This window comes from Chroicocephalus ridibundus, chromosome 16 (genome assembly GCF_963924245.1).
Source record: "Chroicocephalus ridibundus chromosome 16, bChrRid1.1, whole genome shotgun sequence".
Classification (NCBI taxonomy): Eukaryota; Metazoa; Chordata; class Aves; order Charadriiformes; family Laridae; genus Chroicocephalus; species Chroicocephalus ridibundus.
This window is the reverse complement of record NC_086299.1, coordinates 4,575,288-4,602,191: the sequence shown is the minus strand read 5'-3', so window position 1 is coordinate 4,602,191 and position 26,904 is coordinate 4,575,288. Positions and strand designations below refer to the sequence as shown.

General features: G+C 49.2%; 1 protein-coding gene across 3 annotated transcripts in view; it reads right to left on the bottom strand.

The window, feature by feature from the left end:
- Positions 1-20,672, bottom strand: part of LOC134524044 (Golgi integral membrane protein 4-like) — a 39,859-nt gene extending 19,187 nt beyond the window's left edge. For 2 of the 3 annotated variants that reach the window (XM_063353677.1, XM_063353675.1), the window contains exons 1-6: positions 19,757-20,337; positions 11,259-11,333; positions 10,114-10,163; positions 8,163-8,216; positions 5,064-5,214; positions 2,048-2,130 (exon numbers count right to left, since the gene is read on the bottom strand). In XM_063353677.1, the coding sequence (XP_063209747.1) occupies positions 2,048-2,130; positions 5,064-5,214; positions 8,163-8,216; positions 10,114-10,163; positions 11,259-11,333; positions 19,757-19,943 (600 nt within the window). In that variant the 5' untranslated portion in view covers positions 19,944-20,337. Of the gene's footprint in view, positions 1-2,047; positions 2,131-5,063; positions 5,215-8,162; positions 8,217-10,113; positions 10,164-11,258; positions 11,334-19,756; positions 20,338-20,420 lie in introns of those variants that run through there. The other variant, XM_063353676.1, reaches the window with a different exon arrangement.
- Positions 20,673-26,904: the final 6,232 nt, after the last annotated feature.

Below are 26,904 nucleotides of genomic sequence, written 5' to 3'. Positions count from 1 at the left end.
AACAGCAGTCAGGCAGATGGCTGGAGCACACTTGCGTTACGCGGCTGCCCAGCACATCCACAGCAGGGAGCTGAGCCGTGTCTCCCACACCAGGGCAAAACCTTTTACTCTTGCTCACTCTCAATTTTGGCAAGAAATGCCAGTGAGCTGTTCCTGGCAAGCTGCTTTTCCCACTGCTCACAACACAGAAGGGGCCAAAAGTGAAGACTGGCAGCACAAAAGCTGCCACCATGGTCTCCAGTCTGCAAGCACTTGATTTTGCAGCCTCAGTCATCTCTAGCCAAGGTGGGGTTTTTTAACGCTGTTCAGAGCATGCGCTAGTTTGCACACTTGGACTGCTGACTGCCTTCTCCAACCCAGCCCAGCTGGTCAAACAGCATTTGAAGGGTCCTCTGCTGAAGAGCAATTCAGGACTGGTCCTACGTGGTGCGCCAGACGCAAACGCACTCAGCATCGATCCAGCAAGGCAAAAGTAGAAATACGTAATGACAAACAGGGGACCTTTGATCGACCGATATCGATCCAAGTTGTCAATGGCAGAGGCCTGCAGGATGGGAGCCGACTGGGTCTCAATGTCACTTGAGAACAAGCTACAGAGCAGTGACGTTGTCAGCTACTTTGAAAGTTTGGTGAGGAGGCCTAAAAGCGAAGGCTGAGATGCATTTTGACAGTGGGAGGGGTGAACGTAGGCTTCCCAGGGCACTGGAGAAGCTCGTAGTCACACGCTGTTTCGATTCCTGGTACGGCCTTGCTGGACTGACCCCTACGGAGGCTGGAAGCCTTGGTTTGGTTTCCAACACACACGCTGCAGGCAGCGTCCCTGCAGACATCCCAGCAGGCTGCCGTAGCCACATGGAGGAGCAGGGTCAAAAAGCAGTTCAGTGGTAAATCACGATTATGAAGGCAGGCAAGTCAAATGCACCAATGGTCCACCTGAGACCCCACAAACCACACCTGACATGAGCCAAAGAGCTGTGGAGTGACAGCAGCCTGCGACGTCAGTAACCTGGGCTTCCTGCCTGGAGCAACCCGTCGTCTGTGTAGTAGCAATCCCCAGAGCCACTTATTCCTCGCTATTTTGCAGGGCAGATCAGGCCAGAACTCCAGCGCAATCCTGTAGGAGTCAACACCCACCACCCCCCACACCTCTAGTTCAAGTTCAGCATCCAGTTCAGGGGAAGAATCAGTTGTCAACCGCATCTAACCACAACTAGCTCCTCGCTTCTGGGCTTATCCCATAATCCAGGGGAGTGCTCGACAGAAGGCTGTTAATTAGCAACAGACAAGGCTAATTCAGACTGCGACGTGACTTTTAAAGTGCCTTTACAAAGCTGCTTGCGTCTTGGCTCAGTACAAGAGCCTCAGACAGACACTGTAGAGACACCAGGTCCTCCCACTTCCTTCTCCCAAGTCATCCAGGAGCTCCCAGCTTCAGCTGGGTGAGCGGAATTCTGTGAGCTCAGGACTTCCAGCGCGCTGAAGAAGCTCACACCGTCTCCATAGCATGAGCACAACACCAGATCAACAAAACTTTGGAGGTTTTCTCCCCCACACACACCCAACCCCCTGCAGAAAAATGCTTTTCTGCCTCTCTAGTCTCAAGCCAACACCACTTGCATGCCTGCCCCGGCCTCCAGAAGCATCGCTCCAACACGTATTACTGAACACTAACTTCTTTTTTACATAGCTCTTTCCAAACTTTTTATAGGTCTCCCTCTCTACTAAGGCTTCAGAGGGAGATGCAGGAGACCTTTTTGCCAGGGTTGTTGAGTGTCTATTTGTAGTCTCAGCAAGCTAGGCACGGCACCTCCGCATCGCTATTTCTCTCTCCAATTAATTTATAGGCATAAACCTGTATTTTCAGCTACTGGGCCGGGGAATTTTCCTTGTACAGAATGCATCTATACTACCAGCGCTGTTTTAGGCAACTCACCCCACTGGAATACAGTTGATAGCTAGGTTTATGACTTAGAGAATACTTGATGGTGCACCCAGACCCCAGTGGAAGATTGTCCCATGGGGCCACAGACACCCCCTTGTTGATCACCTGGGCATTAAGGAGCTGAGAGTGAACTTCCTGGTGGGCCTTCCGGAGAAGCTTGCTCTCTTCTCTGAGTTTAAAGACCGTGTCTGCAAGAGAAGAAGAAATTTGCATAAGAGCGCTATTTTTGCAAGTGTAGTATCTCTCTTCCTTACCGTAAACTCATCTTGACCTCATAGATCTCCCCAAGCCCAGGAATTAGAGTGAAGCACTAGGTAGGGACTAAGACAAGCACCCTGACAAACCTGGACCATCATTCCTTTGAGCTCTCAGGAGTCCTGCCCATCCAAGGGACTTCTTCCTCTCCGGAGTGTCTCTGCTAACTATTGCCATCAGGGTCAGGCTCTTGCTGTGATTGCTACCAGAATTAGATATTTATTTCCTCATTTCCCTCACCCATTGCGGCTGAACAGCAGGGAGAGCAGCGGTCACTGCCCCTACCTGTGGTAACTGGAAGGTTGAGAAACAACTACAAGAGACGCCCGTCAGGTCTCCTGAACCCACAGCAGATCCAACATGGACGTTCCCTCCACACTGGGGAGGACAATATGCACAGAGGAGCTGCCTCTTGAATGAATGGTACAAGCAAAAAAACCCACAACCCGCTTACAGAATGCGATCGCAGGACAACTTGGTCCTCAGGCACATTTATTCCTTTGCCATTAAGTACCAAGCCGGTGCCTTGCAGCCCCCAGGCTGGGCTCCTTTCAAGCTCTTCGCACGCTCCTCAATACTTCAGTGACAAGACACACAATGCACTTACGTTTCGCTGCCTTGAATGTAATTCCTCCAATAGAAAGAAAGGCCGTGTCAAAAAAACCTGTCAGCCTTATTTTGGATCCTGAAGCTCTCTTAAAATACCACTAGAACTGCACACGCCGTGATTTCTCTGCAAACATAGTTGCACCCACCAGGACAAGGACGGGAATTTTTCCCATAACAGGATGGTGACTTTGCTGTAGGCTGAATTGCATGCCAGATTCCAGCTCAAGATTACAGATATTTCTGATTACAGCGGAATATCTTTTTTGATAACAATCATCCCTGGGACAGGACATTTTGCCATTGAGGCTGGGTGCCGTGTTCTTGCCTTGCGGTGAAGGTTAACGTCAAACTGGGAAAATAAGGCTCTGTCTTTCCTGCAGCCAGAAGGAAACCAGAACCACCGAAAGGAGCTACCAAACCCAGCTTGACCTGTGAAAGCAATCTCTCGTACTCCCCAGTGGGCTTCCTGCTTTCCTCCAGCATCCCTGGGGTGAGGGTCTCATTTTTGCAATTGAACCTAGCAAAAAATCCCTCTGTTCCATGGCGACAGCCCTGAGCAATGCCCATCTCAGATACCTCTTCTCTCTAATACTCACTGACAGAGGCACGTCTTCCAGCACATGTCTCCTGAGGGCACATTATACATATATAGAAAGTACTGGAGGAACATAAGGAAAGAAAATGAGGCATTAGCAATGCTACGAGCTCTGTCTTTGCCACCTCTCATGAGACCGTCTTGCTCTTTTATAAGGCATGGCTACCAATACTTAAGGGAAGATTTACTAGCCAGCTCTGAGCTTAAAGCACAGGAGAGAGATGGTACCAAGTGAACAATAGCCTGGGAAGATGGACAGAAAATATTAATATCTCAGCCCTAAGGTGACTTTCCTGACTAGCTTCCCCTCATTGAATTGTTTTTCCGATCGTTATTCTCCTTCCTCTGGCAGAATTTGTTTTCTTACTGCATTGGGGGCTGGGTATTTCAAGAAGAGAGACAACCAAATATTTAGGTTTCGCTTGCTTGTGCTCAATTTCCCCCTGCTAGCCCAGGAGTGCTCATCAGATACTCGGGCTTTGTTCATCAGAGGGAAAAAACCAAAGAAAACATCAGCAGGTTTCACTCTCCCAGACCTAATCTAACTGAGAGCAGATGTGAACCTTAAAAACCCCACTATCTAATTAAACAGCAGACTAAAGAGAAACTGTTCTTTGGGAGTTAAAGGGATCAGCATTCTCTGTAATACTTGCACTATTAAATGCATTTTATAGACCTGCACCATGAATTACATCAAGTATGTTTAACTTGCTCCCAAGTTTAAATGTTAGAATTTACAGGATCCAGTAGCGCAGAAACTGGTTTCCATTGTCAAGAGCGTACAGAGAAGTGGAAAATGTATATTGAAATACAAGGGATACCTCAATGTCACAATATTTTATCTCTGCCACAAAAAGCATCTCTGATAACTTACACTCCCCCACCAGAGAAACGGCAGCATTATCTGATGGGTGAACCTGCCGTTCCTGCCCCAGCCCACCGTGGAACCACAGGCACGTACCTCTGCCTCAGCCTCCTGCCTTTCACTTTTGGATCACCTTATCCATTTTGAGTGTGACCTCCTTGGGACATGGACTGTTTCACGGTCTGGACACAACCAGCATCTGGCACAATAATTTGTTACGTTACCTGGCTCTACACAAATAAGATAAGTAGCAGCTGCAGTAAGAGTAAGCAGCCAGCAAAAGTCAATCAGGCTTTTAAAATAACACCATGAAAGTGCTGGTGTTGGCAGAAGCCCCACACAGTACGACAGCACAGGGGTCTCTGAACCCCAGAGAACCCAAAGCGTGGTTAAACTCAAGGTCAACTGGTCAACGCATTTGTTAGCCAAAGCAGCCAGAGGCTTTTGCGGTGTGTATTCCCACACAAAAACACCACCTGTGAATCCCAGCTGCTTCCCTCGCATGGGACAGACGCTCGATAGCCCTGCTGGGCATCTCTCACCTCCCCTCGACGCAGCCTCAGGAAGCCTGGCCAGTTTTAACGCTGCCCTTGTCCCTGCACCACCACCCTGTGGGAGGACGATGCTCCAGTTGAGCTATGGAAGGGCTGGGGTGATGCACACTCGGTCATACGGAACTGTTCCTACAGTGTCTGCAGACCTTCTGGGGGCCTGTAGAAGAAACACTGTCCTCTCCTGAACTCTGTTCTTCAGTCCTTTCTCTGCCTGCCGTTTTCTCAGCTCTCCATCACACTCACCCTGCAGGTTTGAGACTTCACTGTCCTTCTCCTGCTGCAGCTGGGCATATTTCTGGCTATGGGTCTCCAGCACCTTACGATGTTCCAGTTTCAAGCTGTTGTGCTGCAACTGCAGGTCAAGCAGCTGCTTCTTGACATCTTCATGCTGGTTCTGAATATGAAAAGAAGTGACAAATAGTCAGTACAAGGAGAAGAAGAGTAATTTAGCTATTGCCAAGTGCTACTTGAGTGCCTCTGTTTAATAAGTTGCTCGGGGAGGCAGAAGAGGTGTTCATTCCTCCAGTAGAAATCCCAGACACAATAAAATATTCTTTGTGTTCAGTGTTTCAGGTGGGATGTGAGATGCCAATTAAACTCTGCTTTGTGAAGCAGTTTTGGAGGTCTCCTTGGAAGCCACTAAACTGGAAGCAGAAGGTGGTGGCAAGTCTACTCCTGCCTGAAAAAAAGAGATGGAGACTCTGGGACACAGCCAAGAACTATTCCTACTCCTCAGCTCCCCTGCACACCCTGCTCTGTGACAGCAATGTGGGCTACAGTATTTGCTGATATCAAACCAAATACCTGTGGAACCCTGCACAAATCCAAGGTCTTTTCCAGAGTCCCAGACATGCTGAAGGACATAGTTTCCATGGTGCACGTAGCATCACTCTGCACACTGCATTACAGGAGTAGTTCACCTTTAAGCAAGGCTGAGGTCTAACTCCCAATGCCTTTCAGTGTGCAGGTACTGCTAGCCACTTAGGACACACGGACACCCGAAAACTCAGGTTGCTCTCTCCGCTCGGTTTGCTTCCCGATAGCCCGGCTGTTCTCCGACCCACCACTCCAAGCTGCTAGAAGAGGAGGGAGACCTTCTGCAAGGACACCACCTCCTCTCACACAGAGAGACTAGGGACAGCCCACATTCCCCAGAGTAACATGGGGCTCCCAGGCATTAAACTCCAGGATAACAAGACTCTCACAAGACCACAGACTATTTCAGGCAAGCCAAGAATTCATCGACAGAAGCGGGTTGAAGAGCTGTTCCCTTCTCCCCTTCCCTCTCGCAGAGCCCAAGAACAAAACATGCTGAGACATCCTTTTGCTCGGACCCATTGAACCAGAATTCACCTCCTTTTTGGTTCCCATGGTAACCTAGAGAGTCCTTCCACATTCAGTTTGTCAACACCAATTATGTATGCAGATTGATTGGCTCACAGGTGAACCCTGGCCCTTCCACACAATAGCTCCTCCGGACTCAGGCAGCAATTTCAATCAGCCTTCCTGTAAAAAAACCCCATCGTCTTTTTTAAAAACCCCAAACCCTCTGAATGCTATCGATGATTGCGTTTATCCCCAGTAAAACAAAGCATCTGTGGCCCAGGCATTCTCCCCTGAAGCAATTATCCTTCACTAAAAGGAGAGAAATAACTGCTCCAAAAATACACACAATGAAGAGGGAAAAAAGCTATCGGTATGGAGGGGTCCCAGAGACAGAACGAAGAGAGAGACAAGGATGTCAGGTTAATCAGATCACAAGATCGGGGGGAAAATAAAGAGAATAAAAGATTCCTGCTCTGGCTTTCAAAGACATTGGGGACTTACAGTTCTTATCAGAGCCACCGGCAGAAAGCACCGCAAAGAATCCCTAAAATCATTTTGACACTAAACACCTCAGAAGCCAAACGTTAGCAAGTGAGAATTGATTTTAACAAGAAACTCTAAGCAATTAAAGGAATTTTAAGTCCTCATCGGCTCAGGTCAATTAATTTCTAGCCCATATTGCGTCTGGCAGGTGATGTGCATAATGTCTGTCAGACCGCTGACAGTCGGGAACAAGGGAGGGAATGTTCATCCTTGGATAGCAGCAGGAAGCCGGAGAGAGAGATAAGTGTCCTCACCAAGGTCACCCAAAGCGCCCGTGGCCCAGTCCAGCTCATCAAGCCCAGAGAGCGTCCTCACCCCCAGCTGGTTTCTAAGGATGGCTGCGACCAACGTATGCAAACTTTAGGAGGCATCTGAAGATGCTGTTTGATTGCAGTTACCGGACAGGAGGTCTGGAACACGCTACGTGTGATTATTTTTCAGGGAAGCAACTTAAATACAAGCAGAACGTTCTTGACCCAGCCAGTTCTACCAAAGCTAGGTAGGCTGACCGCCCGAGCAGCCCAGGAACCTACTGCATCACAGTCCCGAGGGCCGGCCTTTCTTTCAGCAGCTGTAAATGTAGTTTAAAAATAGATTACTCTCCACCCCTCCAGTAAAAGGAAGCAAGAGAAAGGGAGCCAGGACGAAATGCTCTCACTGTCCCCTTGAGACAAGCAAACCAGAGCATTCTGCTCAGACTGCGGTTGCTATGAAGAGGGACGTTACTATTGCGAAGCGTTCCCAGAATCCGCAGTGCTGGATAATACCCAAGAGACAGAACTGTACTTCCCTTTTCCCCAAGTTTGAATCCAAAAAGCCAGGCAGCTGGAGGTCCAGCTCTGCTCAGGAAATACAACCCAGCGGTGCGAAGGGTTGCTGGAACCTAGCCCTCTTTCTACATCCCAGAATTAAATTACCATTTCACTGCCAACCCTCTGACTAAAAACATTTGAAAACCACCATCACCAGCCACAGTTGCGCTGCTCTAACAAAAGCAAACTTTAACATCAAGATATGCTTCAGGTAGAGCATGCGATAAGCTATAAAATGCTACAAGCCGCCCCCCTCTGAGCCTCTTACAGGGGCTGGAATACAATTGTATTAGCCCAAAGGGCAAGCTACAGTGAATAGACCCATTTTCACACCAAGAGACCCAGAGAAGAACACGCTGAACAACAGAACTCCTGTGCGATAAAGCGCACAAAGGCTACCATTGAGAGGAGGAAAAGGTGAAGGCTGTAATCTGACACAAAGCCCAACAGAATAAATAGGAAACTCCCATGAACCTGAATAGTCAGGAAGGAATGCAGACCAACACCACTGCACGGCCTCCTCCCTCCTGCCGGCACTGGCTGCAGGAAGCCCTTGGTCTCTCCTGGGCACCTCTGGTAAGCGAAAGCCCTGACCCCTTCCAAGGAGCACTCTTTGACCCGCAGCGGCCGGGGAGTACGAGGAACCAAACTGCTCCCTTACCTTCAGGATCTTGTGCTGGGAGCTGAGGGCCCCGTATCTGTTCATAGAATCTTGCTGGAAAGAAAAAGGTGCCGTTAGATCCCAGAAAAACCCAAGGCAGGGGAAAAAAAAACAAACAAAAAAAAAAACACAAAAAAAACCCCAACCCACACGTGAGCACCCACCCAGCCACTGCACCAACAGCCTGTTCCGACTGCCCCTTCCCACACAGGCAGGCGCTGGGACAAGTCCGGGAAGGTGACTGGGAACAAGCCTGCCAAGGTGACCAGCAGAACATGCAGCCTGATGTGCTTTCAAAAGGCAGAATGTACTTTTAAAAAGGCAGAATATATTTTAGAAGGATGGAATCTCTGCAGAAAATAAATAAATAATACCCGTAACTCTGTGTGTATATTGGCATCTGCACACTGGGTAAACGACCCCGCTCTGGGACAACGTGAGGACGGCTGGAAAAGAACCCTTTCAAAATAACCTAGCCACCAGCTAATTAATTGCACTCTCTCAATTCCCATTCAGAGTTGTTTTTCCCCAGTTTCCCGTTCGTTATCCAGGGCAGGACCAGCACTGAAAGAGTTTTGCACGGTAAGACCCCCCCAAAGCAGGCTGAGCGTTCTGCAGCGGCTGAGGGGGAGGCAGGCAGCACCACAGCTTTCGCCTACGCACAGAATTTGCACCATTTAACAAAAAAAAAATTGTTCACTAAGAGATTGAGTAAGCCTAAAGCAAACTCCTGTAACTACATACAGCTATCAAACTAAGCTCGACTGACACAAACCAGCAGCAGAGAGGGATTTACGTGTGTCCACGAGGGGTCTGCAGCAGTTTAACAGATCAGGTTATGCCTTGCTAAGGGACATGCTCTTCCCCTTCGTCCCCAGGGTACCGTCTTCACTGCACCACCAGCGTCTCAACACCGCCGGTGGGGAAGTCACCGGCCACCCGTGCTCAAAGGCTGAGTCCTGTCACGGTTTGGGCTGGGCTGGCCACCAAACCTGCCTCAAACCGGCACTTTTTCCCACAGCAGTAGCGGCACCCGAGGGGCAACGTGCAGCAGCTTTTCCCATTACACGCAGGTTTACAACCATCCGCTGGGATCCGTGTTTGGGAAGCTTAAAGCAACACGGCCGAGGCACTAAGCAGCGCCACGGAAGTGCAGACTAACCACCATGCAGAGATTTCCACTACAACCCACAATTTAACTTCTATGATAAATAGTCAATACGGTATGAAATACTACGAGCACAAATCGCAAGCGAGCTGCCCAGCCATTAGAGTATTCAGATATTCATCCACCAGTTCCTTTCTGTACCAGGATGCCATCCACCCACAGACGAGCAGGGTAAAAGCAATTCCTCTTCTCCAGCATCACACCAACAGATGCTCCGAGAAAGGAACAAAACCAGCCTTATAACTTCAAGTGAATGTGACAGACTGTAACCTGGGGATGCATTTCTTCCTAACCCTCACTGAAGATTCCTTCTTTTCCCTGCCGAATGAGAAGTCCACAGGCTAGTGGAAATCATTTGACAGACCCTGGAGACAGAAAACAATGGATATGCTTTCTCCAACACCACCATGGCCTTTCTTCTCCATGTTCCCTGTGGAGTGCCTTGCATTCAGTTTCCCCAGGACCCTTCTGCACCACGGAACAGCAACTCTCTTCCCAGACTGCAGCCCGGGACTCCCTGCTACACCGGGAGCTGACAGTCAGGGCACCTACTCGGCTGTCACACGTGGGAGGACAGGCAGAAGAGCTCCAGCACAACACAGTCTTCCGCCACGATGAAGCAAATCCTCACACACCAACGGCCTTGCAAGGTGGAGTCAGCCAAAGTTCATCTCATACCATACACACTCGTAGTCTTCCACGCCTTCCAGACAGCAGCACAGCGGTGCTAGAAAAATCTTTACCATGATTACACACACACTTTGAGGAATAAACCATACCTACCTTCTCCTTGTTGAGAGCTTCCTGAGCTTCTAACTTATACACTAAAAAATCTAGAAAGGGAAGAAGAGAAGACAATTCAATGAGCTGGAATTTAACAAGGATCTGATTTATATTTTGGTGGGTGGAGGGAAGGAGGAAGTCAGCCCCTTGCTGAGCAAAAGGCTGCAACTCCACAAGCTGGAATGCAGATGCTTCTGGGGGGCTCCACTCCATGCCCTCAGAAAGACGGTAGCGAAGTGTTTTCCACGAGAGGTGTCCACCCACCTAAACTGGCCCAAATGTCCTTCCTTTCCCATTCTATAGGCAAGTGCATCAGTGACTGCCTACTTCAGCACACAAATGGCTACATTTTAATGTCATTGAAGCTTCATTTTCTCAGTTAGTTCCCACCAAATAAATGAAGAGGCAGAAATGCAGGTTCTCCCTTAGCTATGTAGCCACCTAGCTACAGCCAAACCTGGGTGCCGTACGTCAGCATTTCCAGAAACACAGTGCATGTAGGAGTAAGGAGCAGGGATGTTCCTCCACGGACCAGATTTGAAGATAAAACCCGAGCCATTAAGTTGCCAATAATCAGGTGCAAAGGGGTCTGACACCCAAGCACTCTACTCCACTGAAAGGTACAGGAGCTAATCTATTCCCTTTCTACTTCCTCTTGTATTTCATGGTCTTAAAATATCCTACATATGCCTGTGTCCTTTTGTACATCAACTTTAAAGGAGCTGACAGGCTGTATTGTCCACGTATTACGAGTGCAGTGATGCTGATATTATTAAGCACTTGCAGAGCTCAGCATCATCACATCGCTTTTACAAGAAAGTTTACATATTTCCAAGAAAAAAAAAAAAAAGCACGATCTAGTGCCAGGTTTAGCTGTCACTTGACGTGCTCAAACACCACATCATGGGTACTGTTACTCACAGATTAGACTGAGGACACATGTAGGAATATGAGAGAACGGAACCTTTTGCCTGTGGGCAATGGACAAGTCAGTTAACCATTCCCTAAGTACACACCAGGGATGAGTCTCACCCGGGAGCATTCAGTAACACCCAGACACGGCCCTGAAGGCAGAAAATGCTTTGGGTACAAGCCAGACATCTCCCCAGAGGACAGCTGGAGGGCTGGCCGGCCAAGAGACTCACCTTCCTTCGTCTTCTTGTGTTCCCCTCGCTCCTTCTGCAAGGATCGTTCTAGCCGGGATCTGTGCTCATACACAACTAGGGAAGCAGAAAGAGGCAGAGCATGAGATAAACCCTGAAATTCCTTCCCACGTATTCTTTTCCCCAAAACAGGCCTCTCGCAGGTCATGAGACACGTGGACCTCAAATCCTGCCATGGACTGGAAAGTGCCAGCAAGTGCCCAGGAGAGCGGACGGGGGCAAAAGAGCCTTTGCTGTTTTGAATGGCCCGCATCGCTCTGGGTTTCTCGGCTTGAGCACACAGCAGCTCGTGTGTAAAATCCAGACCAAGCAAATCACCGGTCCCGAAATACCCACAGACACCCGAAGTCCTAGACAGTGAAAGGGTCAGGTCCAGCTACAAGCTGTCTGCACCTTTGTCAACTGTGAACGGATAAGGTCTGCAGCAGGGTGGGGACAGCTGGACTAGAGACAATGGCTATTCCCGATACAACACACCAGTCTGTCACCCTGTATTTGCACTCAGGTTTTCCTTTAGAGTTTAAGCTGCAAAGCCCAGGAGGGGCGTTAGTGTGCAGTGGCTCAGTTGTGTATTTGTGGGCCAAGCGCACTCCCAGGCTCAGAGCCTTCCAGGTCATCTGCTCTGCAAAGGCATCAGCAGCATGCAGGAGAGATATTTTCTCCCCTTCCACAACCCAACCATTAACCGGCCCTCAGGCCACTAAGGAAGAGCGAGCCAAGCAGCTCCCTCGCCCATTACGCACAAAAGAGCATCCGTACTCCGCGCAGGGGCTGAGAAGGGAGAGGGATGAGGCTGCTTCGTACAGCAGCCACGTGACAAATGCAAGTGCCAGAGAAGCTTCCTGATGGATGGTGACTTTAATCCACTCTGCCATCCGAACGCTAACCAAGAGCTTTCGCCCAGTCCCAGCACTCGGCTGCAACAGGCTCCCCATCCCCTCCGCAGAGGCTGCCACCATCCCAGAATGGCACTGGGCAGCAATCCAGAGGGGAGGGGCAATAACAGAAACTTGCCCCCAGTGCCACGATCTTTGGGGGCAAGTCGTGCCATGATGCAGTCTCCAGGAAAACAAACAAAGTGGGATGATATTTGCATGCATAATACATGCGCTAACCCGTTCCTTGTTGAAATCTTGCCAAGCCAAGAGCCCCAGGTGACTCGTGCTCTCACTGCCAGTGAACACACCAGCTCCACTCAGGTCACAGAGGAGCCGCAAAGGCAGCGTATGTAGGAAGAAATTCTTTGCTGTGAGGGGGGTGAGCCCCTGGCCCAGGTTGCCCAGAGAAGCTGTGGCTGCCCCGTCCCTGGAGGGGTTCAAGGCCAGGTTGGACGGGGCTTGGAGCAATCTGGGCTGGTGGGAGGTGTCCCTGCCCAGGGCAGGGAGTTGGAACTGGATGATCTTTAAGGTCCCTTCCAACTCCAACCATGATTCTATGTCCTTCATTAACAGGTGATTTGCTGCCTGAGAGCAGGCACTACAATCTGGGGAAATAAGATACAAAAAACATACACATGTATCTAATATTTTACAGTGTTGATCAGCAGCAGCACCAAGCCTATGGTAGTGCGGGTGTTGCTCTCAATATATATGTAGAGGAGAGCTCGTAGGCAGTTCTAGCACCCTAAAAGTCAGGCTAGGACATTTTTCTAAACAATACTAGAGATCATCCAGGAACTGCAAGGCTGAGGTAGGAACTACACAAGAATCAAGCTTTGTGATCAGAATAGTCCTTCCTTGCTCTACCACCTGCAAGTCTGACAACTCTGTAGCCCCTGAAGGAAAAAGAAACATAAAAAACACCCAAAGAAAAAACACTTTCTCTGCTGCCCACCCATCTCTCCCCAGGCAGGGAATTCAAGCCACCCGGTTCAGAACTCACAGCCTCACCTCTTCCTTCTGCACTGCAAAACGACAACTATTCCTTGCATTTCCAGACTGTCTCTTCCTCACAGCAGGTCTCCTAATTACACTAAGTGCATGGAAGACTCTAATTTCACCAGGCAGCAAAGCACTGCTGCCATGACCATTCTTCAAGAGCTTTTTAATCAAAGCTGGGCATTCAAGGGAAGCATTCCTCACCTTTACGAGCCACATCCCCCTGCAACTTCACACAGAGCAGACCTGAGAAAACAGTCTAATCATTTTACCCGGCTCCTTTAAAAGCCTGGTTCACTATCACATATTTCTCTTCTGTTGGATCACAACAAATCCAAGTCTGGTGGCGTTACCAGGACCCTCAAAATGACTGGTGTTTTTCTTCCCACCTGGAAATGCCTTTTCTGTGCAGAAAAAGAACCTCCACGTGGTTTAACTCCGTGATTTTGAAGCCAAGCTCATGATATTGGCTAGATCCGAGCTTGGGATTTTTGCAATACTTTGGTTTACCAGCAGTGGATCTGTTAATATTTACAGTGATCTCCAGCAACATCTGAGTGCCTGAGCAAATCAGGGGGAAAAAGAAGAAGTGATTAAGGAAGCCAGGCATGGTAAAGTGCTGGTAAAGGGTTTTGCAGAACGTAGAACTGCTCCCTAAGCCTTGTGGGCCACTACCCAGGTAGCCAGGTAGGCAAGCAGCCTAGATACGGAGGGTCTGGCTTTAAGACACAAAGTGAATCCAAACATCTTGGTATCCCATTGTCCCCTGTGGAGTGACTTCAGCGCCTCCAGGCAGTGCAGTGACTCTTCCCGTCCTGAAACCAAGGCTTCAGCAGGACAAGACAGACACGTTGGCTTTTCACAGACTACTGGTTTTAGACCCTGCAGGTCCAAGGACTGTGTTTTAGGCTCTGCCAGCCTAAAACTCACGTACAAAGCTCAGTCCCGCCCCAGGCCGAGGAGCCGTTCCCCAGGCACACACTCCCACCCAAGCTGTTGCCCTTGACCCACCTAATTCCCTCTGTCACTTTTGACCTCCCTCAGGGAGCAGGAAGGGCCAGTGTCCTAGGTCAGGAATTCCTCTTGTCACCAGCCAGGCCACCTCCTTCCTTCTCTTTGTCACCTTCCCTCGTTAACAAAGACGGACATCCCAACAGTGAAGATGCTTCCCCTGGGCTGGGCCACTTTGTTAATATTTTCCTGTGGAGTGAGGAAACTCCCATATTCCCCAAACCGTTACGGCAGAAATATTTGTTTTCAATCTGGAAGGATTTTTAGCCCTGCTGAGCACATTGGTAAGCAGCAAGCCCAACACTGCAGCTGTCCAAATGTCTACTTCACAACAGCTTTATTTTTAGAAACACTTTTCCCCGCAGACTACTCAGATGTCGCCCCGAGGGCTTCCCCAGCCCAGCTCAGCACAGAGACTGTGGGTGCTTCTTTACTACACGCTAAAAGGCCTTGTTCAATGAAGTTGTCATCTCTAAGAACATCAGCCACTTCCCAAAAGATTTGCGAGCTCTGGGAGCTCGTGTTTCTGCCACAAGCATCTCTCTTGCAGTCTTATCTAGCAGAGCACCTGAGGACAAGCCTTTGATGTGATGGGAACCTCACACCAGCAGTGAAATGTCACGCCTGCTGGGACTATTATGGATGCCCAGCAATTCACAGGCTTTACCGGGTCTTTCATGTACTCTGAGCTTCCAGTCTGCATTTGCCTCAGCGGTTCTGGGCTTGGAGGAACCCCTCGGTGTTGGAGTTTCTCCTGCAGGCACTTAATTGCATTTTCTAGTAACCTGTGTATACTGAAACCCTATGACCAGGGTTAGAAGCTCACCCCACACAGGCAGGTTACCCGCCTCTCCGGGTCCCTGCAGCCGAGGAACCCAGCGAGCAGCGTCCCTGCCAGCACCGTTGTGCTCCACCACCCAGAACAGCAAAGCGCATGGCCTCCCACAGGAGGCAAGTTGAACAACTACAGCCTCACTCAAAAAAGCCAAGCACTCTCAGCACAGGACCAGGCAAATAAATAACTATTTTGTGTAGAAAAGGCCTGCTCAGATGACCCCAAGCGACCAGGTGCTATTGATCTCACATAGTAAATGGGAAACTAAAGCACAGGAAAGCATCTATAGCTTGTGCTAACACTTGTAACCACAAATCCCAACGCAAGCACCGCGAAGCAGAAGAGTCTTCAGGAACAGCTCCATATCATACCCTGTTTATTCAGAAATTTAGGACACAAAAATCTGGCTCTCCTGACGCTTTTTTAATAAGCAAGACAAGCTGAAATAACCTCCAGTGACTAGAAAAAAAAGTTGTAATCTCTCCTGCCATTCCCCCAGGCCCCAGAAAAGGTGGGTTCAGCTTTATGCAAAGCAGCGAGTAAGTGCGGCATAAAGCGCTCCCTGCTCATCTTTGTGGTGGGATAGAGCAACAGCTCAGCAGACCAAAATGGCACTGTATAGCTCCAGAGGACAGGAAGCCAGGAAGCCTTTAACAATCTGCAATTACAAGAGAGAATGGAGGGTGGTCAGTGTCTAAATCCAGGCGGGAATTCAGCCAGAATTCAGCACTAAAGCACCGTCACCTGCTGCCAAGTGAGCTAAAATGCAGAACTTGAACTGCAGAAACAATGAAACCCCTGGCAGTGCCTTGCCTTTGTGAAAGAATAACAGGTCACGCCTTCCACAGGCTCGTTCTCCGTTTGGATGACCACGGAAAACAGGGTGATTGTGTGAAGGGGTTGCCTCATATACCCCAGAGTGCTGAGATAAACACCTGCCAGGGAAAAGTCTGAGATCCATAAAGGGAGAGTAATTCCAGCCTTGCCAACAGCCCCAGGTTTTACTCTCCTTCTGTTCAAGTGGGTTCATTTTACCCCTGCCTGGGCAAGCCACCAATGCATGCTGGCTCCCTGCTCTCATGGCGTCGGATTTGCTGCTCTGGTCCTGCTAAGACTACACACAGTTCACAGCTCACAGGCCACTTCTATGCCAACAGAAGATACTGTGGAAAGAGTCGTCACGCTGCCCGTGGCTGACAGCTCCGAGCAGCTCTCAGCACAGAGACCAACACCACCTTCCAGACTGCACCGTGCTCCATCCCTGCTCATAGCTAACCACCCAGAAAAAGCTTTCTTCTCTGTGGCTCTCCTTCTTAGAAGCGTCAAGTACTCCCGCCAGCCTCCATCCAGTCACATCACAAGTAATCACCCATGGCACCAGTCACTCGGGCTCAAGAATCATCCAGAGCAAGGGACAAGGGGAGCAGAACCAAAGCCAGACTCATCGTAGCTCCATCTCTGATCCAGAGAGATGGCCAAGGAAGGACAGATTGGGTAAAAGACACCCAATGGTATGAACAGGGGTGCTGCATTCCCATGCTCAGCCTGTTCCGAGACAGAAAATTCCTCCATCCCAGACAGCAGTTTGATGTGCCCTTGTCTGGTCACATCAGGAACATCAGACAGAAGGGGATGGTACTGGAAATGCACCCTTCCTTCCCATCTGTTCAAAGGGTGCCATTTGTTCATGAACTGACCGAAATAAAGTCTCCCTGGTTTCCCTCAGAACCCCCAGGCAGCAGCACGCTCACACGTACGCAGGCACACACCTACGGGAAGGGGGAGGTGGCAAAGCAACACTTCGCTCAAAGCCACCTGCTACACAACTCAGCATGGCAGGAGTTTGGGGTGGGGGCCGAGACAGAGCAGATTTATCTGAAGTGCACCCCGGGTCACAGCCTGCCAGACTGTCCCTAATCCCCTCTGCCCCTCATGGTGCAGCACGAGCCCCCCAAATCACAGCCCACAAGGGGGAGACCAGTATTCGGCAAGGTGTCTCCAGGCACTTTTAGGCATGCCTCCAACCCCACCCTGCAGAAACAGAAGAGATGGAGGGACAGAAAAGCCAAGCAGATGTTTCCTCCTGGATCCCATGTGGACCACAATACTAAAAGAGGGTCTACTGGGTCACAGCAAACAGCCACCTCTGCGTGCAGCAGCAAGAGCTGGCCGGGACAGGGGCTACTAGCCACCGTGCAAGAGGTTGGACACAGTCACGCACACAACAATACCTCCCTTTTTTCTTCTCACACCATGTGTTTTACTCCACAAAGTCAGCAGCTGCTTTGATCTTATTTTAAGAGAGTCGATGAGATCCATTTCCCCGCGTGCAGGCAGCAGAAGACAGCCCATGGGACAGGCAGTGCTCCGCTCCCTCCTCCGCTTGCTTTCCTTTTCCCCTTCACTCAACTCTTGGCCCAGCCTTACGCTTTCAAGCTTTATTTACAGAGGCTACCAGCAGCATTAACCACATACTGTACTCGGATACAAGCAGGGTAGGAAATACCGGATGGCTGAAAGGAGACACCTGAAGCACTAGTTAAACAGTACTGAATTCCACCTCAGAGTGACACGTCCTCCTTTTGTAGAGCTGGAAAGGCAAAAATCAGACATGGCGATTAAAGTCACGCAACAAGCGCTCAGAGGGGCAGGGGTGGAGCCCTGACTCCCCACCGAAGCGCCGCAGGGAGCAGCGCTGCGAGGCGACAGCACCAGAGCCACGGCCGTGTGTGCAAGATACCACTGCGCTCACAGACTTCCACGGACATGGCTCCTATCCGCCAGTCGCTAGGCTTCTCCCACCAGCCAAATCCAAAAAGAAGCTTTGCCTTTGTTAAAATTGTTGGACAAGTAAGTGTCTTCTCAAAATAAAAAGGGTATCCATGGCAACAACTGTATTTAGGAATGGGAGGACTGATGGAGGGTTAGAAACCCCAGCAACAGGCTACAGCTCTGCCATCCAAACATATTTGGGTGGAAAAAAATATTGTGAGCCTGTCTCAGTTGTTTGCTTGCGCCTGCTCTTCCCAAAACCGGGGTTCCCTGAGGCTACCGCTGTCATCTTATTCTCCGATCAACCAGCCCCTCTCTCCAAGAGAAGCAAGGGATGCTGACACACCAGAAAGGAATGTGGGCTAACTTCTGCTCTGCTGGTCTTTGCATCTCAGAAGCTCAGGGTGCAGGTGGAAATCGCTGTGGCTGGGACCCTGCGACACATTAGGAGCTGGAGCTGTTTGACTGCTTTGTGATAGAGTAAGAAGAAATGGAACCAAAACGTAACGATAATAGCAGTGAACATAAACACACACTAGATCAATTCACAAGATTGATTGTTTTTTTTAAAGCATGTTTCCTTGAGAGATAAACAAAACACATTCACCACACTTTGCTTTCCCAGTTTTCAGATAGAAATACACACAGCCCTGAGCAAGACATTACGTTTGCATCACAACACTGCACACAAACCCACCGGAAAATAATTAACCCTAAGAGGCACATGTATTGAGTCACAGATGTGCAGAATTCCCCGGAAATACGGGCTATAGAAACAATGTCACTGGATACGTCAACAGAGGTCTTAATGGATACCCTCTATTTGATTTCTGTCTGAGGAAGAACTCTTGATTTAAACACTGTAATCTAAAAAAAAAAAGTGTTAGATGAATCTCCTGACCTTGAGTCACCAGAACTACAGGCAAACAATATTTTGTCCACAGAAAATTAATTCTGTGGGAACTCCAGAACCAACCCATCCTCCAGCATTGCTCACACAACTGCTGGCTACCGAAAAGTGGATTCCCACCAAACCTCCCAACAGGGAGCTCAGCAAATCCCTCCGGACACTCCAAATCTAGTGGAAGGTGATGGAAACGGAGCTTTGGCAGAGGCAGTAAGGCTAGAATGACAGACTAAGCAAAGAAGGTAAGAGTTCAGCAACGGCGTAAGATGTGTCCTCAGCCTTCCCTACTGGGATCTCTCCATGGGATTAAAATGTCATTCTCCCACACTCAGACTATGTAAGGAGGAGAAATGAGGGGGGAGAGGGGGAATATACATATTATGCTTGCTTTCCGGTCTTCTGGCAGCTCTTGCCAGAGGAACTGAGTGCTGGTCAGCAGGCTCAGAAAAGCCAATTCTTCCTCCTCCTCCCCCCCCCCTTTTTAGGGAGCTCTGTGCTGCAGCATCTATCAGCCCCAAACAAGCTGGCAAGACTTTTCCAGTCACAGATCAATCTCTTAAGCAGCTAGGTGTGTTTCCTTGCAAAGACAACGGGCAGCAGACAGTATGATGGCAAACTTTCCTAAAGGACCCTTTGCCTCCCTATTTACTTTCCGGACAGACGTTCCTGCAGGTTAGAGAGCGTAGCCACATCTCCGAGCCTGCCCAACCTGCCTCTCTAAGTCCTGTTTGCGTTTCTACCGCTTCACGTTTAGGATGACACAGGACTAATCTTTACGGCCAAAAGGAACGACAGGGAGAAGAAATGGAATAGATGTGACGCAGCTGAACTCGCCGATCCGGCACACTCCGTTCCCCTTGCTGCTGCGATTCAAGGCTATTCTAATCCTAGACAGCAAAGGGGGGAAGGAATTAGGCGACAGCGTCTTCTTAGAGCTCTTTAAAGCAAAAGGCCGAACCTCGCTGCACGAAGGCACCCCGCTTGGCGCTGGGCTGCGCGGCAAGAGCAGCGGCAGGTAATGTTGGGAGAGAGGGAAGTTCAGAGAGCGCGATGCTCACAGAGAGAGCAGGTCACTCACCTTGGAGCTGGGCAGACAGCGCTTCCTGCTGCTGCTTGTATTTCTGGGCCAGGGCTTCAGCGTTCCGCACCTTTTGCTGCAAGTGGCTGTACATGAAAACTCCCGAGCCCAAACACGCCACAGTCACCAGGCAAAACCCGGTCTGCAGAAGCCCCTTCTGCCTCCTCGAACACATGCCGGTACCCATGATGGGGCCGAAGCAAAACGATGTAGCACTGCCTCTCCGGCGCCGCTAAAGCATCTGATTATTCCCCTACCCCAACACCCCCTTTTCCTCCGCAAATTCGCAGATCCCTCTGCAAGACGCGATCAAAGTCTCGCCTTCGCTCCTTTCCAGCCCTCGGGGAAGCAAAAGACCCTCCGGCGCCCTTTTATTCCTCGTTGCCCGCGGGAGAGAAGCGCGGCACGGCACCGGTGTCCGAGAGCAGCGGCCGAGGGACCGGCAGACGCATCCTTCAGCCGGGGGACCGGCCCCGGGGGCCGCTCGCTCGGGGCTGCCTGGGCGGAGGACGAGGGGAACCGGCGGAGGGGAGAGAGGAGGAGAAGGAAAACTTTTGCTTCCCATGTGCTGCAGTGGAGGGAGGGGGGACGGGAAGGGGGGGGGGGGGGGGGGCGAGGGGGTGGGGGGTGGTGGGGGGGTACCGCCGCGTTTCCTTCTTCCCACCTCCTCCTATGGAGCACCGACCGGAAAAAATAAGCCGGCGGGACGAGAAACCCTTCTGCCCCCTCCCCGCGGCGCTCCGTAAAGCGTTTCCCTGACCGGGAAACGGGCCAGGAAACCGGCGGCGGCATCCGGGATGCGGCGGGTCCGCCCTCCGCGGGGGGGAGCGGCGGCGGCGGGCAGGGACCGGGCGGGGGGGGGGCCGCAGCGACCCACAGCCCCCGAGGTTGGGGGCCGGGTCCCCCGAGGGGACCCCGGTGCCCAGCCCTCCCGGGGGAGGGCGAGCATCGCCCCGGGGCTGGCGTAGGGGTGTCTCCCCCCACCGCGCCGCCTTCCCCCGCTGCCTGCCGACCCCTCCGCGGTGGGTGGGTGGGTGGGTGTGCGTCCCCCCCAGCAGACTCCAGCCACCAGCCTCTCCCACGTGTTTGTTTTCCCCTCCCTACTCTCAACTGACAAACCCCCAGCCTCTGCTGCTGGCACATGTCGCTAACAGATGAGGGGCACCTGGATTAATTACCAAGGAGGACATCTTCCAATGATTTCTTTAAAAGCTTAAGGTTTTTAAGAGCAGGGGTTTCTTCTCAGGAAAACGTGAGTTGATAAAGGCGTGAGGACAGTACAAAGAGAAGGGTGTAAGACGAATTAGGCTTTTTCAAGGTGTTGTAAGGCAGCTTAGCCTCTCCCTTCAGCTGCCCTAAATGTGGGCTCTTCTCTTCTGGCAGAGCCCAACTTGTTTTATCCAGGTGTGTGATGCACAGCTGTGTCATTAGCAGATGGCAGGAACAGGAGGGAACAGTCATACGTCCCCATGCCTGGAAACATTCAAGGTCAGGTTGGACGGGGCTCGGAGCAACCTGATCTAGTCAAAAATGTCCCTGCTCATTGCAGGGGGGTTGGACTACATGACCTTTAAAATTCCCTTCCCACTCAAACTACTCTATGATTGCATACTTCATGGGACAGACAAAGCTTTCTGGAGCCTTGCCCGTGTTCTGAGCTTAGACCTACTATTTAAGACCCCCGGGTTTATAATGAATCTTGCCTACACCAACAGCCCGACTGTCGGGTCGGCTCATCTCTTATCTGATCTCACAACAATACTTCCTCCGGAATTCTGCCAAGTTCCATATTTCAAGCATCTGGGGAATAAGCAACAATCATAACAATTAATTCTTCAGTAGCAATTCCCCTCCAAGAATCATGCACAGTTTTATAAATGTACATCAAATGAGCTTTACAGTACTGCTGGGAAACAGCTGAGTGGCATGATACACATTAGTGTCCCCTAATTTGCAGATGGGAAAACTGAGGCACAGCATTCCTGTAAGGTTATGATTTGTCTTAAGTAACTAAAGATTTTTTTTGCAAACATTTTAAGTTGATTTGGTATGCTGTTTGAGGTGTCTGCCAGAGCAAGGGTGAGACTCGCCTACTGGAAATCGGGTGATTTGGCTAACAGTCCTGGCTCCGAGCACAAGTTCCAGAAAAAATTACATACTTTCTTTAATGAATTAACTGATTATTCCAGACCGAACAGAAAATAGCCGAGATTTACTGCTGAGCTCTTGCTGGAAACCAGAATACCACTAATGTGATGCTTTATGCAGCCGATGTGTGCCATGGATCATTGGTATGTAGGAGCAGGGATAATCTTGTCACTGATTCACATATCCTCAGTTCAAGAGACACGCCACCTACACTAAATAGACGGTGTGCGTCAGACGGCCTTACTGTCCAACTCTTTCTTTACATAAATGTCCTGGGGGGTCGTTGAATGCTTCAGCATCTCTTCAGGCTGTTTGTCAGGAGCTGGAATGTCTTTTGTCTGCATCTTGAGGACTGAGGCAGCCTGTGGGATGAGGGATTTGAGTCTCAGTTTTGCCTCTATTCAGCACATTCTTTTTTTTTTTTTTTCCCTTCTCCTGCTCTCATTAATTACTTCCTCATGTGCTGGTTCCTGCATGAGAAACACTAGGAATTTCTGAGGTTTTGACACAGAGGACTCTGGAAAAGGTTAAAATCCTGAATTCGAGAATGTCTGTCTGTGAAAGATTTGATTGACAAAGTTTCTGCAATACAGCACTTTACTCTTCTACACTGCAAGAAACCCAGTTATAGCTTTAGCTCCATATTTCTGCACCAGATCTAGGGCCAGATGAATAGTACAGCCCCAGCAAAGAGCAAAAAGGTTTGCTTCTTGCTCGTGCTTCGACAGTATTTGTGCTATGTGGCCTGCTAGCGAAATCCCAGTAAACTGAGAGCTGATCCCACTTCCTCTGCAGTCAGTCACTGCGGCCCTCTTCTCCCACATCAAAAAAATACATGGGCCTGTGCCTTTAGCTACTGCTATATGATATTTTCCAGTTTTGAGTAAAAGCTAAAGAGCCACGGGACCCCAATGAGATCTGGGTATCTCAGAAGAGCACTCATAATAAACAGCCAAAATGAGAGCAAGCGTGTTCACAAAGACGGGAAAAGAACAGCAATGAGACTGGAGTTCCTTATCCTACGGGACAGTCCCCCGTTGTTGGCGGGGGGGAAGCCTCTGTGCTAAGACCCATGGCACAAACCCCCATCTTCAGAGATTTCATTTTTATTGTGCATAATTTGTATTTAATATTTTAGTCTGACTATATCTTTATGCTCATCTGACTGGGGTAGATCAGAAGTTCTCTTTGCCAAAGATTTCTATGGACCGGATGAAAACGGGACACCTTGATGATTTTGCGAGGCCTACTGTGGACATTTACCTGCTATTCACTTTTGCATTCTTCTCTTTTAACCATGCATTTTTTCTGAAAAGAGGTTTTCACATCAGCCAGCTCAGAGGGTACTTCCTTGACCAAATTACTACAATGTCCCACATCTCTAAAGATCGACAGCCACTAGGCAGGAATATTTTCAGGAAGATACAGAGGAGAAGAAAAGCACCCTGAGAAACAAATTGACCACAGGTGACAGCTCTCTTCAAATCCAACTCAAAATGCTTTGTGCCTCAGGGATTATCTGATCATCTCCTTTCGCTTCCTCTAATCCAGTGGGTGATCACATCTGATGACAGCTTTAAAATAATAATCTGAACAAAACAAGCAATTCCCATGGGAAAGCTCAGGCTGTATGTACTTGTAAAGAAAATGCCACTTTTTCCCCTGTAGAGCAAGCCATGAGTATTAACCATCTGCACAAATATTGCAGTTCTGGAAAGCTCCGTCCTTTTAATCAGAGCTTTGGATTTCATAGCAGGCGTTTAATCGGCTGTGGGAGTGTTTTCAGCCAGGTTATGTAAATGCTGTCAAGAAACCCAGTGTCTTGAAAAAGATGCATGTAAGAAATGTACTAGCAGGAGACAGAGGGGAGGCTTTATTGTTTGGGGGTTGCTGTTTCCCAACAGTTTTTTGAAAACCTACTGATCAAACTGGCAACATCCCCAGCCCACTGAAATTGTCCAAGCAGGACACTGTAGCCCTACAGCCTTTATAGGTGTTGGAAGTGCCTTGCAGGGAGACCCACTGTAGGAATCCAGTGCACAAATGTTGGAGGGTAGAGGCTGGGCAGGAGAGGACCCTGAGGCAGGAGTCCAGTGTGTGAGAAACGACAGGCACAAATGTTTAAAAAATATAGTATTCTCAAGTGGGCATCTGTGCATGCGTGTGCGTGAATTTACAGCGTTAGAAGTGTCTGCATGTCACGCACCTCCTGGAGGTACCTGCTCTACCACACACAGAAATTCCCAATTAATTTCTTGCAGGAGAGAAAGTGCCCTAAATTAAACAATTCCTAGGGGCAGCTCTCATCTCAGTCTCTCCAAGGTTAAGGGGTGGGAAAGCTGAACCATTCCTTCCTTCCCATAACAAGAAGTGACAGCTTCTAATTAGGATCCATTAGAGGGTGCCCCAGGGAATCGACAGGACCATTTTTCAGAATGCATTGTAGAAATTATTTTTTGTCTTAGGATGGCATGTTGGCTCAGCTATCTCGGTTTATCTTCCCCAAGCCTACGTATGTACTTTGAGTCACCTGCCTGCTGTGCCTACAAGCAGGCATATGAGATCTCAAGAAATCTCGATGCTCTCACAGCCTTGTCAGACCTTAGGGACTGAGCAAACGATGGGCATGGCCATAATGTAAAAGAACGTGAATGGGGGGAACATAATGAGCATAATCCCTGAGCATTCTCTTGGAACCACCCAGCCTCATCAGCTGGACACCGGGCTATTTTGGTTTACTTTAGGTTTGTTTTTACGTTATCCAGATGTCCATGATACATTTTGAGCATCAAGCTCGAAAGATCACCTATGAGCAACTTAAGCCGGCGTCCCTGCATGTTGGGTGTCTGCCAGAGAGATTTCAATCTGCTTTTTAATACCCTCATAAGCCAAGAGTTTAAGTCATCATCTCTGCTTCACCATTGTCTCTTAACTGTGGCCATCAGCAGATAGGATACGCATTTAGGGTGAGATTTTCTAAATGGCTTAATCATTGTCAATTTTAAATAGAATAGACTACCCTGAAATACGTATTCCTTTTTTTCAAATTTTATTGTGTCCTGCTTTTCCTGCACAGAGATAATGGAAACATAGTCTAAATATTTTTGCCAGAGAGACGCTTTGTTGATTCTGAGGTCCGTGTCTGTTTGCAGAACAGTGACAAGAGGATCTCACCTACCACTCAAACTGACTATCTGAGAATGCGTCTAAGGTGGTTGTCTTCAGCAGCCTCCTTCCAGGTATGCATCTCCAGCTGGCACGGAATGGATATGTTTAATAGCAAGAATTCAACAGGGAGAGCAACATGGAGCTATAAAAATGGAAATCAGCTCCTGTTCTATATTAACCTGTCAAAAACTCTCTCCGTGACCAACGATCAAGTTGACACTAAGCTAATTACAGAAAGACCTCTAAATACAAAAATTGTTACCTGCCTGTATTTCTAGCTCTACGTGTCTGACCAGCCCAGAAGTCTTAAAGTACTATTGCTTGTTTGCCTCCCTGCGCACATACCAGAGGCCGTATTTGGAGATAAAATCTGCAGAAGTGCCTGTTACTCTCATAGATCCTGTGGCTGTACACACAAACAGTCCATTTGGCACGCAGGCACTCAGCTCTTGCACAAAAATGCATGTTCTAGCCAGCACTGCCTGCAAACTCAACCTCAAGGAGCAATTACAGTCATAGAATCACAGTCCCATGTTTCTTACATAACACTAAATAACAAGCCTCATGGAAAGGGGCTCTCCCGGCCCTCTTTATATGATTTAGACAAGAAAAAAGCCCCTTTAGGGCAAACTAATTCAAGACCCTTTTCTCCAGATGATGAGGGACTGTTGATGGTTAGTACCCCGCCCGTTAGGTGCGTTGTCAAACACCCTGAGGAACGTAGCACAGGACAATTATGCTGATAGTCAAGCTTTTTATCTCTGAAACCCTGCCAGTTACTCTTTCCCTGCTCCTTGTTTATTTACCTGCTCTTCAGTTACCATTGGCATGTCCTCCCTGCCTCCAATTCAGCCCAAAGATACTCTGTGATATCTCCCACTCCTTGTTGCCGTTTGCTCCCACCAGACTTCCCATCTGGCATAGGGATAGAAAAGAGCGATGCCTGTAAGGGAAAGCCAACCCACCGAATCCCTTTCCCTCGGGCACAGGCTGTCCCACAAGGACAGTCAGGAGTGGAGAACAGACTCTTCTGGCAGGGGAAAGAGGGAAGCGGCAAATGTTTATCATTACCATGTCTCCTTCCTCAACAGCCTAGAAAACTCAGGTGGTCCTATAGCAAAGATGCCATGTCCCTTCTGACGCATCTCCCAGGGTCTGTGCTGGCACTAGGATTTCATGGCCTGGGTTCTCAGCTTCTTCACAAGCCAGTGTTTGCAAAGATCTCTGAAACTGGCCTTGCAAGGGGCTCGCAGCCTTCGTTACGGACTGGAAGGGTGGGGTTGCTTTGTGCATGTTTACTTTTAAGAATTAACACAGTTTCAAGAAAGGAACATTTACAGCAAGAGAAGTATTTCATCAAAAGATTGCGTATACAGTACACCAAGTCCAGCCAGAGAGGCATAAGGACCTAATTCCCGCTTGGTGCAGGGAGGTACAATGCCAAACATGCATTTACAGCCACACAGAACTTGGCCTCAGGTACATGAGTAAGTTGCTTAAATAATTGCAGCAGCAGAAAAAAAGAGGATTAGTTTTCTTGTATACTGTGTGGCTGGGACCAGGCTCATCACTGGTGTAATCCCACTGATTTCACTGCAGTCACACTCGGGATCACTTTGGGATTTTGAAGGCTACATTAATGCAGCAGGATGCTGCACTCACAGGCGTTCCCAAGCATTATCATTCTGATGTGGTACAAATTCATCCCATAACACAGCACCAAGAATTTTAAAATAACAAAGAAGCAGAGAACCCTGCTGTCACCATTGCTAGCTAATTATAGCAGCACGGACAGACTTCTCTTGCAGAATTCCATATGCCGTATTCATCCG